At 36.6% G+C, this 18,778-nt stretch overlaps 1 protein-coding gene across 6 annotated transcripts in view; it reads left to right on the top strand.

Annotated features, from left to right (window-relative positions):
* Nucleotides 1–18,030, top strand: part of ABHD17B (abhydrolase domain containing 17B, depalmitoylase) — a 53,129-nt gene extending 35,099 nt beyond the window's left edge. For all 6 annotated transcript variants that reach the window (XM_060610069.3, XM_060610067.3, XM_060610066.3 and 3 more), the window contains 3 exons: nt 9,367–9,836; nt 13,684–13,863; nt 16,482–18,030. In XM_060610069.3, coding sequence (XP_060466052.1) covers nt 9,370–9,836; nt 13,684–13,863; nt 16,482–16,701 — 867 coding nt within the window. In that variant the 5' untranslated portion in view covers nt 9,367–9,369 and the 3' untranslated portion in view covers nt 16,702–18,030. The remainder of the gene's footprint in view (nt 1–9,366; nt 9,837–13,683; nt 13,864–16,481) is intronic.
* Nucleotides 18,031–18,778: the final 748 nt, after the last annotated feature.

Below are 18,778 nucleotides of genomic sequence, written 5' to 3'. Positions count from 1 at the left end.
ATTTGTAGTTTGTAGATGGTAGTAATGTGAATTGATGTGTGTTACCAAGAAACTGTTACAAAGGAGATCAGGGGTGCCTGAGTGTCTCAGTCGGTTCAGCGTCCAACTTCAGCTCAGGTCATGATCTCGCAATCCGTGAGTTCGAGCCTTCATCGGGCCCTGTGTTGGCAGCGGGAGCCTGGAACCTACTCCTGCTGGAATCTATGTCTCCCTCGCTCTCTGCCCCTCCCCCACTCATGCTCTGTCTCTCTCACTCTCAAAAATGGGTAAATGTTAAAAAAAATGTTTTTAAAAAGGAGATCAATCAAAGTGAAATTTTTTTCAGTCAACTGTTATTACATCAGGAATTGACAGGAGTCACTTCAATAATTTCTTCTGTGAAGAGAGGAAGGAGATATAGTAGGTCATTCTATTTAAAGACATTTTTTAACATTAGTCTTCCTGTTTTGCTGAGAAGGGACTCAGATGTTCATCTTTTATCCTTTGTCATCAAGCAGGAAAAACTTATCAGGAGAAGCAGGTTCTGAAATTATTAATTCATACAATTTTAGGAAATTCCTCCGGCTATAAGTGAAATAACTTTAAGTCTCCTGCCAAAAGGAAAACCTTAATTTTCACAATGGACCATCTGTTTAACATTCAGTTGACCTTTTATTTTGAGAGGGGCCAGACTGCCTCCTCCCCAGAAGAGTGCCCTGTTGTGTGCTTCATAGTGCGGTGACTGATTTGGTTAACTAGCTGTGCTGTTCCCTCCTGCACTCCCCACCCTAGCTCAGGTTCCTAGGTTTTTATCACACTGGTTCTATTTTGCACCTATACAAAAAAACCTAATTATCACAAAACATTTGCTTTCTTTTTTAACATATGATTTAGTAAACCTTTTTTCCTTTTGTGGGAGTTTCTTAGGTGCAGAGAATTGAGTTAATCTTATTAATTTACTAACTCATTCATCCAAAAAATATTAGAAACCCTGTTATGTGTCAGGTGTCCTGCCTTGGCACTAAAGGTCCAGTGATAAGCAACCAGATGGGATTCTTGCCTCTGGAACTTGTAGTCTAGTTCATGGCACATTATCATCATTGATCTGTGAACATAAAACCTACTTTTGTTTTATTAACTTTTTTTCTTCTTTGCCTTCAACCTCTTTACCCATTTCCCCTCCACAAGCATCCACTCAAATACACATGTCCTTAGATATATAACACTTAATGTATGTGTTTAATTTACATTAATGGTAGTATAGATCTCAGTTTATTCCTTACTTCTTCACCCAGTACTATATTTTTAAGCTGTAACCATCAAAGTCACTACTTCAAACTGCATAATATTCCATTGTCTGCATCCGACACGTTTATGTATTCATTTTCCCGATGATGGAATCTATGTTCCTTCCTGTACCCTGATACAAATAATGCTGCAGTGAGCAAGCACCCCATACATATTACCTCAAGGACCTCTGCAAGTATTTCTTTGGAGTACTTACCTAAGAGTAGAATTCTGGGTCATTGGTTAACAGAATGGCTTATCAAAAAGTTCACAAAAAGGTTCCTACTTTCCCCTATTCTCACCAGTACTTCATATTACTCAATTTTCTACTTTTTATTTTTCTTACACTTTTGAAATGATATTTCTTGCATTTCTCTGATGGTTGGTGAGAGTCCTTCATATATTTGATAGCCTTTTAACCCTCTATAAGTTGCCTGTTAGTATCTTCTGCTCATTTTTTCTCCTGAGTTTTTGTTTGTTTTTGTAGAAGTTCCTTGTACTTAAGATATCAATTCTGTCAGTTTTGGATGAAGAAATCATTATTCCCGAAGCATTTTTCACTGAATAAAAATCTCTATTTGAATGAAGATAAATCGACCAATATTTTATCTCTTGTGGATTTTGGTCTCTTAATAAGCTCTGTATTCTATTACTACTAGGTGTGTTTGTTTGTGTCAGCATTAGTTTGTCTTTATGACTTTGGCTGGCTTTGTGTTGACTGTCTCAATACCTGGGAGGGAAAATTCCCAGCTACCCCCACAAATACATACACACTTGAGCTCTCGGCAAAATTACCTTAGCTTCCCATTGACTTAGATGGGATGGTAAACAGCTTTCTTTTCTTTCTTTTTTTTAAGATATATTTTTTTTTAAGTTTTTTATTTATTTTTGTGAGTGAGAGAGAGAGAGGGAGGGAGAGAGAGAAGATAAGTGGGGGAGGAGCAGAGAGAGAGGGAGACACAGAATCTGAAGCAGGCCCCAGGCTCTGAGCTATCACCACAGAGCCCAACATGGGGCTCAGGGCTCAAACATACAAGCTATGAGATCATGACCTGAGCTGAAGTTGGACACTTAACCAACTGAGCCACCCAGCCACTCCTGAAGATTTTATTTTTAAGTAATCTTTACACCCATAATGGGGCTCAGACTTAACAACCCCAAACTCAAGAGTCACATGCTCTCCCAACTAAAGCAGCCAGGTACTCCAGTAAATAGCTTTATTAAGATATAATTCACATACTATACAACCTACTCATTTAAAATATGCACATCAGTGGTTTTTAATATATTAATAAATCTCTGCAAGTATTACCCAAATAAATTTTAGAGCATTTTTATTACCTCCAAAGAAACTCTATACTCTTTGGGCCATTGCTTCCCAACCCTTCCATCCTCCCTAGCCCTAGACAGCCACTGATCTCTTTCTGTCTCTTTTGATTGCCTGTTCTAGATACTTCATATAAATGGACTCATATAATAAATGGTCTTTTGTGACTGGCTTTCACTTGGTATAATTTTTTCAAGATGTATCCACTGTATAGCATGCGTCAATACTTTGTTCCTTTTTATGACTGAATAATATCCCATTATGTGGATATACCACATTTTGTTTAGCCTTTCATCAGTTGACGGATGTTTGGGGTGGTTTCTACCTCCGACTGTTACAAATTACACCACTGTGAACATTCATGTACAAGTTTTTGTGTCAGCATAGGTTTTTTACTTCTCTTGGGTATTTGGTTATTGACCCAGGATTGCAATTGCTTGGTCAAATGTTAACTCTGTGTTTAAACTTTTTAAGGAATTGCCAAACTGTTTTCCAAATTAATTGCTTCCCACTAACAGTGTATAAAGGTTCTAATTTCTCCATATCCTTGTCAGCTTTGGTCTTGTCTGTATTATAGCCATCCTAGTGGATATGACGTGGTATCATGGCTTTCATTTGCATTTCCCTAATGACTAATGATGTTGAGCATCTTTTCATGTTAGCCATTTGTATCTCTTTGGAGAAATGTCTAGTCAGATCTTTTGTTCATTTTTTAATTGGGTTTTTTTTCTTTTATGTTACTCAAGAATTTAATGCATTTCATCAAACTTACTGTGTTTATTGACACAGTATTTTTTAATTTAGAAATTATGTATGTCTTTTCATTTAGTATGTTAGTTTTTTGCTTATCTCTTTCTCTTCATCAGTCTTGTGTGGGTACTCTTTTTACAAAGCAGTGGTTATGAGTTCAGGCTCCAGAATCATTCTGCCACATATCAATTCTGTCACTTTCTAGCTGTGACCTTTGGTAGGTTGCCTAACTACTCTGTACCTTGGTTTCCTGAAATGGAAAATGGGTGAATTGATAGTCTCTACGTCAGAAGGTCGTGAAAGGGTTAAATGAGTTAATAAATGAAAACTGTTCAGAATAGTGCCTGATATAACTGCTCAGTTAATGCGAGTTGCTATTGATAGTGGAAGGTTTTTCTAAGAGTCAGCTTTTGGTTCTGTTAATATCTATTGTTTTTTATTCTCTATTTTGTTGATATCTGTCCTTTAATTCTTATTTCTTTGTGTTTACACTTCTTGAGTTTAACACACGGACAAATATTCAAAGCTGGACATTTGTAATGAATAACTATAACTACTTCAGATGTATCCTACAACCTGTAATTTTATGATGGTATATCTGACTTCTTAATAGTCATAGGTATGTTCTTCCATGTCTGAAGTTTATTAACATTTATACCATTCTGAACAAGTCAAGTGACAAGTACCTCAGCACATTTTTCACTTTTAAATCCCTAACTCTTTCCAATTCTCTCTATATTGGTATTCCCCAAAGTTATGATTCTGGATTGTTTAGGGGTATACTTTGCTGCTTTTTTTCCTCCATTGCTTGCTTTAAACACAAATATACACACACATTATATTAACTGTTCTTTATCATATCTGAGATATTTCATAGAATTCCCTTGGATTTATTTTGTCCTTGCTGGAGTTTCTCAAAGAGGGTCTCAGTTTGGTAAGCCTTCTGAGTTTTAGTATGCTTATAGCTAAATTTATTTTATTGTTTTATTAAAATGGTATTTTATCTCTGTAAAATTCTAGGTTCAAAGTTTTGTGCGTTTTTATTCTTTCTTTCTTTAAAACTATCTCTCCAGTGTCTTCTGGTTTCTAGTGTCAGTTTTGCAAAGTCAGATGTTCATCTGATTCTTGTTCCTTTGTAGGCAATCTGTTCTTTTCTGGAAGCTTTCATATTTTTGTTTCTGGCAATCGTAATATTTACTATAATTTGTCTATGAAAATTTCCTTAAATACCTGTTTGGCACTCTGAGCTATTTCAGTCTGGATTTTTTTCTTTAATTCTGAGAAATTCTTAGATTCTTATCTTTGTTTTCTCCTCTTTTTCTTCCCTCTGGTACCCCCAAAGTATTGATACTGCTATTTCTACTTTTGTCCTTCTTAAAGTTTCTTTCATATTTTCTGTCTCTTCATCCCTTTCATCTTAAAAAATTCCATTTGGGAATTCCTCAATTGGATTGTCCATCTCACTAACATGTTTGTAAGTTATTGATTCTTGTATCCAATCCATCAGGTTCTTTATTTTAGATACTGATTTGTTTATATCCGGGATTCCAGTTGGATTTTTCTTTAGGACACTTTTGCATTTCATCTTTAAGTACTGTCTGTCTGTCTGTCTCTCTCTCTCTCTCTCTCTCTCTCTTTTTGAGAGAGAGAAAGAGCACATGCCAGGAGGAGGGGCAGAGGGAGAGGGAGAGAGAATCTTAAGCAGGCTACACACCCAACTTGGAGCCCAACGCAGGGCTCAGTCTCAGGGCTGTGAGATCATGACCTGAGCTGAAATCAAGAGACACAGCCCAAGTATTCTTTTTTTTTTTTTATTTTTTTATTTTTTTATTTTTTTAATATATGAAATTTACTGTCAAATTGGTTTCCATACAACACCCAGTGCTCATCCCAAAAGGTGCCCTCCTCAATACCCATCACCCACCCTCCCCTCCCTCCCACCCCCCATCAACCCTCAGTTTGGTCTCAGTTTTTAACAGTCTCTTATGCTTTGGCTCTCTCCCACTCTAACCTCTTTTTTTTTTTTTTCCTTCCCCTCCCCCATGGGTTTCTGTTAAGTTTCTCAGGATCCACATAAGAGTGAAAACATATGGTATCTGTCTTTCTCTGTATGGCTTATTTCACTTAGCATCACACTCTCCAGTTCCATCCACGTTGCTACAAAAGGCCATATTTCATTTTTTCTCATTGCCACGTAGTATTCCATTGTGTATATAAACCACAATTTCTTTATCCATTCATCAGTTGATGGACATTTAGGCTCTTTCCATCATTTGGCTATTGTTGAGAGTGCTGCTATAAACATTGGGGTACAAGTGCCCCTATGCATCAGTACTCCTGTATCCCTTGGATAAATTCCTAGCAGTGCTATTGCTGGGTCATAGGGTAGGTCTATTTTTAATTTTCTGAGGAACCTCCACACTGCTTTCCAGAGTGGCTGCACCAATTTGCATTCCCACCAACAGTGCAAGAGGGTTCCCATTTCTCCACATCCTCTCCAGCATCTATAGTCTCCTGATTTGTTCATTTTGGCCACTCTGACTGGCGTGAGGTGATAATCTGAGTGTGGTTTGGATTTGTATTTCCCTGATAAGGAGCGACGTTGAACATCTTTTCATGTGCCTGTTGGCCATCCGGATGTCTTCTTTAGAGAAGTGTCTATTCATGTTTTCTGCCCATTTCTTCACTGGGTTATTTGTTTTTCGGGTGTGGAGTTTGGTGAGCTCTTTATAGATTTTGGATACTAGCCCTTTGTCCAATATGTCATTTGCAAAGATCTTTTCCCATTCTGTTGGTTGCCTTTTAGTTTTGTTGGTTGTTTCCTTTTCTGTGCAGAAGCTTTTTATCTTCATAAGGTCCCAGTAATTCACTTTTGCTTTTAATTCCCTTGCCTTTGGGGATGTGTCAAGTAAGAGATTGCTACGGCTGAGGTCAGATAGGTCTTTTCCTGTTCTTTTTTTTTTTTTTTTAACAGGTTTATTTTAATTTATTTTAAATTTTAAAAATATTTTTAAGTAGTCTCTGTACCCAACGTGGGACTTGAACTTAAAACTGTAAGATCAAGAGTTGCATGCTCCATTGACTGAGCCAGCCAGGTACCCTATTTTAAATCTTTGTTATGTCTGGTCTAAAAGTTCTGCTCTAAATTACTTAATTTGTTGTTTGTCTTTTATGGCTGTTGTGTACTCTCAGATGTTTATCATTATTCACTGCTTTGTCTCCTCAAGATTTTGTTGCCAAGAAATAACTGGCAAATGATACATTTTTTACTCAGATGATTTTTACATAAAACACACTGGACTTAAAATTATCTAAATTTAGCAAGATATTTCAATGATTTTTAAAATTCCTATCAAGAGGGGCTCCTGGGTGGCTCAGTTGGTTAAGCGTCCGTGACTCTTGATTTCGGCTCAGGTCATGATCACAGTTTGTGAGTTTGAGCACCGTGTGGGGCTCTGTGCTGGCAGACCAGAGTCTACTTGGGATTCTCTCTCTCCTCTCTCTGCCCCTCCAGGCTTGTGCTCTCACTCTCTCTTGAAAATAAGTTAAGAAAAAGTAATTTTGAAATAAATCTGGGGATGAACACCAAAGGAGAGAAGCAGGAGAAAAGGTGCAGTGCCAGGGTCTAGTCTAATGAAAGGACAACCTGACCTTCTTAATGGTGGTGGCAGAAACTATTCCTTCCTCTGCTGCCCTAAACCAGATAACTGGTATCCACCAAATAACTTGCAAATTACCACTTTTCTAATAACAGGAATGAGAGAGCAACATAGACTTCCTTAAAAAAATGTAGAAGTAAAACAAATAACCTTAATATAATCAGAACTAAACAAATTACTGAGGAAAAACATTTTATTCTTGATAGAAATTTAAAAAAAAATTTTTTTTAATGTTTTTATTTATTTTTGAGACAGAGAGAGACAGAGCATGAGCAGGGGAGGGGAAGACAGAGAGGGAGACACAGAATCTGAAGCAGGCTTGAACTGTGAGATCATGACCTGAGCTGAGGTTGGACACCTCACCGACTCCAAGGTGCCCCCAACCTCATCTTTTTGTTTTTTTCCCTAGGTTGTCCCCTCTCGAACTGACCCTTTGAGCTTTCTTTCTTGCCATCCTCTTCACCAGGTCCTGTATCCTCATGACCAGGTTAATTCATAGCCGAATTCTATAGTAGACATAACTAGTTTATTACACGTTCTTTGCCTACCAAGCCTTGGGCATGCCCTCAAAATGCTTCTGAGTACAATATTTCAGGGAGCCAATTAGAGCTACCATTAAAGATGATACCTCATTGTCATTTCTGTTCTATCAGACTATTTTCCCTTCAGGCTTTATTTGTTTTGAAGGTTGAAAAGGAAATAAAGGTAGAATAGCAAGTAAAAGTGTTTTCTAATATCCAGCGGACACTCTTCTGCCCTTCTCTTACTCCTCTTTTAGAGAGCTTTTTTTAATCTCTCCTATCCTTGTTTCTCTATCTGTGCTGTTTCTTATTCTCTCTACCTAATTAGTTTACACTGGGAAATTAACACATGTATATTGAGCATATGGATTAGATTTTGGGAAATCAGTATATTCGTATTGAGCATATAAACTAGATTTTGAATTTTGATTGAGTAGTGGATATAAAGGTCATTTCTTTCTTTCTGAATAGTCTCACTACTTTAGTCAGTCTCTTGAGGTAATTTCTTCTCTTATGTAATTACATTTGGCATAATGGTATGGTAGACATTTTTTTCTGTCCTTAAATTAGATTTTTTTTTGTAAAAAATTACGTGTCACCAGATCTCTGGAAGGTGTTTTGAATGCCTTCTTCCTGGAACTAAGCAATGGTCACCTGTTGCTAAAAAGGATAGGAATTTGAGAAAGGACAAGATAGAAAGAAATGCTGGCAGGGAAACAAGTATTAATTACTCTAGTTTTGTTCCTGGCTTCATATCAGCTAGAAACTTTAAAAATATTAATATTTTAAAAAGACAGGGGAAAGTGGACCATCCTTAAGTGTGCCACCTATATCTGTAGTAAAAAAAACTATAAGCATTGTATTTGTTCTTCACAATCACTCTGTTCAGTGAAGGTATTAGCTTCGTCTACTTATGAAGACAGTGAAGGTTGTAAAATAAATAATTTACCCAAGGGCAAACAGCTAGTAAGTGATAGAGTTGGGATTCCACCCCAGCTCTCTCTGACTTCAAATCTTATACTCCTTCCAATCTAACCATAGAAGAGGAGAAAATTTTAGCAGATTTTACCTTTTTTCCATAATGGACTTTATATTGTAGCCTTTTAAATTTGGGCAGTAATTACATACAGACATATTTCAAAGTCTTATACATGATTTGCGCCCCTGGCACCATGACTAAAACAACAGGCTTCTGAGACATAGTTTTCTGAGCCTCTGAGGCAGTGTAGCCCAGGGTGAAAGACAGTGGTTGAGTCTGGTGTCAGATCTGGGCTGCATGAATCTTGTATAGGTTTCTTAGATTGACATACAGAGTTGTTTTGAGAATTAAAACACATAGAATATGTAGCCCATGCCTGACAAATTGTAAGCACTAAAAAGGAATAATACATGCAATATTGTTATATCTTCACTCTATCATGTTAAATATCTAGCTTCTCCCTGAGATTCTGAGAATTTTCACTAAGTTAACCCAGAAATTGTGCGCTACTCTAATGATACTTCACACCTCCTATGTTGTTATCGGTGGAGAAGTAACAAATATCACCTCTACTCTTCATATTTTCATGTTTTGGTTAAATATTATAATATATAATAACTACTATTTGAAACATCCTATACTGTTTGAGTGTCTCCTGGTCAGGAAAATTTGCCTCACCACAGGATTTAAATTATTTCTAGAAAGATGCCAAAAAATGTGTTTGGGCAGAGGATTCTTGAAATAATAGTAGACACTGAACACCAGTAGAATTTACTGGTGTCTCTGTTTTAACCTTCTATTGTATGCAAATGCAGAATCCATATTTAGTAATTAAAACATTTACTGTCTCCTTTTCTTTTTCAGAAGATGAATAATCTTTCATTCAGTGAGTTATGTTGCCTCTTCTGCTGTCCACCTTGCCCTGGGAAAATTGCTTCAAAATTAGCATTTTTGCCACCTGATCCAACATATACACTGATGTGTGATGAAAGTGGAAGCCGCTGGACTTTACACCTATCAGAACGAGCAGACTGGCAGTACTCTTCTAGGGAAAAAGATGCTATTGAGTGTTTCATGACTAGAACCAGTAAAGGCAACAGAATTGCCTGCATGTTTGTGCGCTGTTCACCCAATGCCAAGTACACTTTACTCTTCTCACATGGAAATGCTGTTGATCTTGGTCAGATGAGCAGCTTTTACATAGGACTGGGATCACGGATTAATTGTAATATATTCTCATATGATTATTCTGGATATGGCGCAAGTTCTGGGAAACCAACGGAGAAAAACCTCTATGCAGATATAGAAGCTGCTTGGCTTGCTCTTAGGACAAGGTAAATGGTGATTGGGAGTATTTTCCACATTTATTATGATGTTTAATTGAAATTGCTTTATATAAAAAAAGAATAAAAGTAGTTTTTATAACATAACATGTTTTGAAGTAGTAAATAGAGATTATACGTACCAAAATATACCTGTGGAGAGTTAAGCTCTTAGAATGTAATTAAAAATTTTTACAAACAGCGTAAAGTTTTTACACATATCTAATTTGTGTCTGTTAGTGCCCGTGGGTGATTTTCTTTAAAATTTAAGCCAATGACAAGTTTTGGTTTTATAAACTTACTAGAGTGTGATATAAAAATCTTTATTCAGAGTAACCTGGGTGGCTCAGTCAGTTGAGCGTCTGACTCTGGATTTCAACTGAAGTCACAATCCCAGGGTTGTGGGTCAAGCCTCACATCAGGCTATGTGCTGAATGTAGAGCCTGCTTAAGATTCTCTCTCTCCCTCTGCCCTTCTTCCCTGCTTGCACTTTCTCTCTCTAAAATAAAGAAAAAATGTTGATTTGAATAAACACTGATTAGCTAATCATTTACTTAAGAGTGTAAGAGACTGGATTGTTTTGGTGAATTGTAAGCCTGAGTCCTGAGTTTGCGTTATTTTCTATAACAATCTCTTAGACAATGTGACTCAAAGATACCTTATTGGAACTATTTTTAAAGTATTCATTCTGTAAAAGTGAGATTTTTTACTTTACATTCTGGACTAATAAAATTTGGAGAGATGATCTTAAGCTAAAAAAAAAAAAAAAGGTAATGTTATGATAAATCATTTAAGCAGATTTTCTTATGTCAGTTATTCCTTGGTTATAACAATACATTTTTGGGAACTAGAAATTGCTTTAATCTTTCCTAATCACCAAGATACTTAGAAATTTTTCATGAAATACATTGCAGTTTTGTAGACTTCAGGTGTTTTTTTTTTAATCAAATGGTTCATGTACAATAAATAAAGATACCTGAGCTCAAGTTATTCTTCATATTACCTCCTGAAAAGCTGCCTGGCTTCCCCAAAGTATTTTAGACTAAAGCTAAAGGACTTAAAGAAAATTTACCATTTCTAATTTAATGTTTAAATATTAATGGTTTCGATTAGAACCTCAATTTTGTTAGCAGGCATAACCTTTGTTAGAAAATACCTTTAGAAACATTTATTCCTTGGGACACCTGGGGGTCTCAATGGGTTAAGCATCCAACTCTTGGTTTTGGCTCAGGTCATGATTTCATGGTTTGTGAGTTCGAGCCCCATATCAGGCTCTGTCCTCATGGCACAGAACTTGCTTGAGGATTCTCTCTCTCCCTCTTTCTCTGCCCCTCCGTTACTCGCTCATGCTCGCTCTCTCTTGCAAAATATTTCATTTTTTTTAAAAAAAGAAACATTTACTCTAAGATACAATAAAACTATAGTCTCTGAGGTCCATATAAAGGGGATTCTTAAATCATTTGCAATTATATGAAAACATACCTGACAAGTAGGAAAAAATAGATAAGTAGTATAAGAAATAAATAGTTGGGGAGGGGGCAGGGAATGATAAAAATTTATAAACTTAAAAACTGCCTTAAATGACCAAAGTCAAAATCGTCTCAGTCCTACAAACCAAAATAAATGAGTGCGCACTTTCCAGACCCAGCCAATTGAATGGAGTATAATACCTGTCAGGAAAGTATGATAATAGATATTTTTAATAACAGATTTATTGAGATATAACTCTTTTAAAGTACAACTTCAGTGGATTAGTACAATTTTTAAGGATGCTAAGTTAAAGCAGATAGCCTTTATTGTTAGTGCTTCTCAAAAACATGAAAAGATAACTTATTCAACCAAAACACACTAGAATCCAATAGAGTGTTCTCTGCCTATGTTAAAAAAAAAAAAATCCACTCTTGTAAGTGGTTAACTTTTATTTTGCATCTTGTCTGATATCAATTTGAAGAAATATTTATGAAATGATTTCTAGTCTTGATTAATTAATCTTTTTAAACATACTTAATGATTGAAGCGCCTGGGTGGTTCAGTTGGCAGAGCATCCGGCTTCAGCTTAGGTCATGGTCTCACAGCTTGTGGGTTCGAGCCCCCGCGTTGGGCTCTGTACTGACGGCTAAGCCTAGAGCCTGCTTCAGATTGTGTATCTTCCTCTCTGCCCCTCCCCCGCTCACTTTCCGTCTCAGAAATGAGTAAATGTTAAAAAACAATTTTAAACATACTTAATGATCATGCATACTTGATGAATGAGGAACAAGAGCAGAATAGATACATTTCTAAATAGTCCAATAGTCTTTGAATTCATTATCTGCGTGCTATAATGGAAAAGGTGCTGGACTGGGAGTCAGGGTACCTGGGTTCTAATTATAGATCTGCCTCTGACTTACTCTGACTTTGAACATCTGCTCAGGAAGCAGCTGAACTAGATTAAATGGTCTCTGAAGTCCTTTCTAACTTGTACTGTTCTGAAATTCTGTTATTGCTTTGAATTCTCTGCTAAACTGGCAGCTGCTTCTACTCTGGAGCCTTGCCATTGCTAGCATTAGTCTAAAATCCATAGTTGCCACCAACAGTGCTGCGATTCAGCTAACGGCAGCCTTACAGCCTCAAGAGTTAATGCTGTGCTGCAAATGTTCATTTTCATAAAATTTCTTCACTGTTTGAAATATGTGCAGCTAGGTCTTGTTAAAGAAAAGGGTTTTCTGAGTTTATTTACATTTGGAGTCCGTCTGGAGTAGATATGTCCAACCTCTGGGACATATCCAAATGCTTACATAGGACTGATTGGAAGAAATTATGGATGGTCATTATTACCTGGATGGTTCAGAGTCTTGCACCCCTGGAAAGGGCCAGAGGAAGCACGTAGGGTTTGTCTTGCTATTTTTTTTGTGTTCCGATACTTGAAAAGCTCCATTACCTTTTCAGAAGACCAGAGGCTGTTGTGCAAGTGGCCCTTCCCATCCAGAAGTGACTTCTTTCAGATTTCTAGAGTGGAAGGGCATGTTTGATCTCACTCTAACCCTTAATTCTGTATTTATTAGCTCCCGTAGCACCTCCACTCTGCTTGGAGTACTTTACAGTTGGGACAATTGTACTGTAGGCAGTAAACAGTGCTTGAAGCATAGTATATACCTGATATTGAATCAGTGAGTTGATACATTTAAATCTGCAGCATTTTTAAAGGGGGTAAGGCAGTTCTCTTGAGGTTTTAGCATGAAGTCTATTCATAATTAACTGAATCATAAGGCATTTGGAATTCTCATTCATCTGTTTATCTTTCCAATCATTAGTCCATTTCTATGAGCAAATAAAGGCAAACTTCAGGAAAAGTAGTAATTTGCTTTTGGCTAAAATGATACATATTTTTTATTCATAACATACAGTAACTGTATGTCAAGATTTTCATCACTGTGACTGGCTTCAGAAAATAAAATGAGCCACTTTTAATATCTAGACAAAGAACTTTTTGTTACTTTGAATGGAAGATAGATGGTAAATGTCTATGAAGTGTCAACCCATTAAAATATCAATGATACAATACGTTCAGCATTTAGTAAAAAATACGCCACATTGAATTGCATAAATGATATAATGAATTAAGTTTAAAATTTTAAAAGACCTCAGCCATTATTTTTCTAAAAGATGAAACAGATGAAAAATGCTAAGAATACAGATATTATTATAGCATTAAATATGATAATGATGGCTAAGAAAGTGTATATTTTAAATATAAATTTGTTGACATGGTCTCATTCTGAGTCATTCTATTATAAGATTAAGTCCCTAGAAAATGATTGAATATTTCATACCAGTCCAACTCTCCACTTTATTTTTTTTTTTTAACTCCTGAACTTTGTAGATATGGCATTCGCCCTGAAAATGTGATTATATATGGCCAAAGTATAGGGACAGTACCATCTGTGGATCTCGCTGCTCGGTATGAGAGTGCTGCTGTTATTCTTCATTCTCCTTTGACCTCGGGAATGCGAGTCGCTTTTCCTGATACCAAGAAGACCTACTGTTTTGATGCATTCCCAAAGTAAGTATCGATATTCCAAATTAATTCAAAGAAATCTTGCGGGAATTTTTTTCATCACTTAGGAATCCATAATATGATTCATTCAGCCATGAGCTTCTATTTTACACGTATTATAGAAATTGTGAAAAACTAGTTTTTGAAGAGGATGGTGGCAGGAGACCAGTCAGGAGGGTGTAATGTTTGAGCAGTTGTAACCCTGGTGAAAAGTGCTAAGGGCCTCACACCCCAGAGAGTGGCACCAATAGTATTAGAGATAAGGGGATAATTTGAGAAATAAAATTGACAGAACTGCATGTCACAGTGAATGTAGGATGCAAAACAAGAGAACTTGAATTTGATTCCTAAGGTTCTGACTTGAGCTGCTAGTGGATGATACAATTCAGTGAGACATGATACTGGAAGAGTGGAAGTGTAGAGTAGAAATGAGACACGTGTGCATAAAAATTAGTGAATGATGTCTAATTAAGGATAGCTGATTTACAAAAGAAGTGAATTGCAAACAAGTTGAGTCTTAAGAATAAAGTATTGCCATCCTAGAGGCACCTGGGTGGCTCTGTCAGTTAAGCGTCCAGTTGGCTCAGGTCATGATCTCACCGTGAGTTCGAGTCCCACATTGGGCTCTGCATTGACAGCACGAATCCTGCTTCAGATCCTCTTGTCTCCCTCTCTCTCTGCCCCTCCCCAGCTTGCTGTCTTTCTCTCACTCTCTCAAAAATAAAATAAAAACATGAGAAAAAAACAGTATTGGGGCACCTGGGTGGCTAAGTCAGTTAAGCATGGACTACAACTCAGGTCATGATCTCACAGTTTGTGAGTTCGAGCCCCGCGTCGGGCTCTGTGCTGCCAGCTCGGAGCCTGGAGCCTGCTTCGGATTCTGTGTCAGCCTCTCACTCTGCCCCTCCGCTGCTCGCATTCTGTCTTTCTCAAAAATAAACACTAAAACAATTTTTTTTAAAACGTGTTGCCACTGCATAGTCTGCAAACACACAGTATTATACAAATTTGAAAGAACTACTTCTGCTTCTCAAGACAAGATAAATGGAAATTCCTCCAGCTCCTCTTCATAATTGGGAAAAAATGGATGGCCCTTTTTTCTCAGAGGGCAAAGGCAAGAAGTGAGAAGCTGGCAAATTTCAGTCTCGCTTCTTTTCCCCAACTGGCAGCTATACAAAGAATTTTTTTGTGAATGATAGATGGGCCCAAGGCCAGAGTCCTCACTTGCTTCTTCATAAAAACAACGAAGGTCATTTCAAAAGCAAATTTTTCATCATTAGCCAGTAAGGGGTCATTTTTGTAGGGAAGCTAATGATGGGAGCATAAGATCTTATCACCAGAGCAAGCTGTGAGAGGGTTTTGTTTTTACATTAATTCAGGGTTTTTGTTTTAGAGAATAGTCTATTGGAAGGTATGTGCATTATATTGCTTCTAACTGAACAGTAGGAATGGTAGGGAGTATTTGGGGTAATGCTGTTGCCAGCTTATATTCTCTGTCCAGCTCCCTCTTGAATTTCTGCTACACCAACAAAGAAAGCAGCACTTAACTGCAAACTGTCTGAAAAAGGTCATAATTTTAAGTTTTAAAATTTGTTTGTAAGAGTTCTTTGTGTAGCTTATGTCTCAATGTTGCCTTTTTAAAATTGCATTGATCTCTGATATTTAAAATGTTCTCTGATATCTGATAATTCTTCGTTGTCTGTTCATGTGTAAGAGAGGAACTAAAGAGTGGACCTGAAGCAGGTGACAAAGGCTTGTTGACTGAGCTTAACTATACAGGGATCTGTTCATATCAGTTAGTTGGGGATCCCACCCTATGTCACTATTTTCTGTATCTTTCCTCTTAAAGTGGATGTGGTCTTCAACAAAGATTCTTTCTAAAAGTCCCCTCTGGGTACACCTCAGTGGCTCAAGTCGGTGAAGCGTCCGACTCTTTAATTTCGGCTGAGGTCAGGATCTCTCAGTTCAAAGGATCGAGCCCCGAGTCAGCCTCTGAGCTAAACAAACTTTGAACAGATTCTGTAGACTCCCATCACCTGCCTTCATCCCCATATCAATTTCTGACCTTCGGGTGTATGCGGTGGTATAAATTGGGTTGTGTCTTCACTTTATCTTCTATCCTCTTAAAATTGGTTTTCTCTTATACTTTTAATTTGTTACCCAGCTCCAAAATTATGTATTTTTTTATATTCTCCCTATTTCAGGGAGTTGATGCCACAAGACAAAAAAACATTTTGTTGTCATTTTAGTAGATTAAGAGGCAGAAAAAAATACGAGTGCGGGGAGGTATAAAGTTAGCATATGTTTGAATGGTCCTTAGTTTCCTCTTCTTCCAAACTAAGTTTTCTTTGTGCTCAATATTGTAGAAAGGTACAGGAGGCTAACAGTAACTATTGAATGATTCCCCTGAAACAGAAGTGCCTAAAGTTAGCTTCCTCAGATAATCTTAAGAAAAGGAGTATGTAAAGTGACTTCTAAATCTTATTTGAAATCCAAGAGGCATCTGTTTCTTCTGTTTTGATTCAAAGACTATTTTGGTATTCGGTATGGCACAAGAGAATTTGTTTTACGTTTCTTTTCATAGATAATTCGTTGACTTCCTTCTGCCTTCTCTTCTCTTACAGCATTGACAAAATCTCTAAGATAACCTCCCCAGTATTAATAATTCATGGGACTGAAGATGAAGTCATTGACTTTTCACATGGCCTCGCATTGTTCGAGCGTTGCCAAAGACCTGTGGAGCCTCTGTGGGTTGAAGGGGCAGGTCACAATGATGTGGAACTTTATGGACAGTACCTCGAAAGGTTGAAACAGTTTGTGTCACAGGAACTGGTAAATTTGTAAAATATTCTGTAAATTTGCATACTGGGTTTTCTTTCCTTGCTGAACTGCACTCTTTGGTAAATAACATAAAACCTGAAGGTTTTGTTTGCAAATCATGTCAGTTGCCTTCATAATTGTACAGGTAATGATTTGTTAACAGACTTAATGAAGGTTTTAATTACCAGAACTAGAAACTGGAAATAACAGTATCATGCAGTCAAGCTGTGTAATTTATATTTTTTCTGTGAATTTTTTTTTAAACATCAAAATGAGTACTGTATGAAATTTTAATTCTATAAAATCAAATGCTGTAAAAGTATTGCCAAATGCTTTTGCATATCAGAAACAGATTTATAAATATTTTTAAAACATCTCAATGTACTAAATCTTATCCAGGTATACAAATGTAATATTCTTTCAATAAAAAGCTGTATATCTAAAACAATTCAAGTACTCATAATAGAATAAACTGTATGAAAATGTGCAAGTTCACTAGAGATGACCTAAGCCCTGTTGTACAGGGATAAAGGTTTAAACACTTATTTTATTGTAAAATACATTGAATTTTCTGTATTCTCTGGTTATCATACATTTTCTCCTTAAAAAACAAATGATGTAAGTCTTAATTTTTATGCCATCTATTAATTTACCAACTAGTTACCTTGTAAATGAGAAGTCATGATAGCACTGAATTTTAACTAGTTCTGATTTATAGGTTTGGTACTATGAGGCAACTACTTAAAATTCTCATTTTTGTTTTTTAAAAGGCATTTAGAGCTTCAAGAATGATTTTGTATGCAATGTTGTTTTAAATTTTGACTAATCTCATAGAATTGCTGTACTCTCCATTATAAGAAAACCTGAGAGTCCGTTCGTTAGATGTTCTTCAAGACCACAAACAGGCTGGCTATTTGGTCATTTTTCACTTTGGCTATTTTTAATAGGACCTGTTGTTTTAGACTACTATCTGAGAATTTCATGGATTCACTCCTGATACAGGAGATAAGAGAACATTTAATTCATAACTTTTATATTAACCAATGTAGTAAAAAACAAAGCTCACACACAAAAACTAAGTTGCCTTTCCTTGAATGAATCCTGCCTGAATAAAACAATGAAAGAAAAATAAAAATAAAATTAATGGTATGTAGTCTAATTTGTAAATGAATGAATATTGAAATAATACACACTGTGGATATATTTTAAGGCCTTATGTAGTTTTAATTGTTCTGCTTGTTCTGTGGTTATGTCTAAGACTATAGTATATGATTCTCTTCAAAGTATATCAAGTATTGTGAATGCTTTGGTTCAGATGTGTCAAATTAACAGTAAAACAACAAATATACCACCCAGCTGTGCCTGTTTGCCTTCTTCCATGTTTCCCATCCCTTACCATCAAGTCGGGAAAAAATTACCATTCATCTCAATAGAACGTAGTTCTGTAGTTTTCTAAATTTTATCATCACTTCTTTTTTTGGAGAGAATTTTTTGCTTCTCAAGATTGTTAATGGAGCCTGTACAATTCCTATTTTTGTACAACATAAACACCAAAGTGTAGCTAAGTGTTTTCTTTGATTACCTGTTAAATTTAAAATATTGATCATACCAATTCAGTATTCATTCATTCATTCAACAACTGTTTATTCAGTCATGTAGAACCCTGTGCCAGATAAAGATGGAAGTCAACCATGTCCTCATAGACTTCATGGTGTATGTAACCAAGGACACAGACACCTTATTGCACAAGTATTGCTATTTGGATAAGGGCTGAAGGATATTTGTAGCTTATATATAATAGGTAAAAGGTACTCTTGGGAGGGGAACATGGTGGGAAGGGCAAGGAAGAATTTGACAAAGAAGTGATCTTTGATCTGAGCTTTAAGGATGACTAAGAAATGACTAAACATGGTGGCCAAGGGAAATCCTTGCTGCCTGAAGGGAACAGTATATGGAAGCCTAAAGAAAGGATAGTGCATTTAAAATGTAAAAAGACTGCCCAGAGGGCAAGGGGAATGGATGGCATAAAGATGAGGCTGGCAGATTAGTTAGAGGCACAATCATACATGGTATCATGGGCCCTGATCATTACCCTAGACAC

The sequence above is a fragment of the Panthera onca genome, chromosome D4 (genome assembly GCF_046562875.1).
Source record: "Panthera onca isolate mPanOnc1 chromosome D4, mPanOnc1 haplotype 2, whole genome shotgun sequence".
Lineage (NCBI taxonomy): Eukaryota > Metazoa > Chordata > Mammalia > Carnivora > Felidae > Panthera > Panthera onca.
This window is presented reverse-complemented; position numbering and strand designations above follow the sequence as displayed.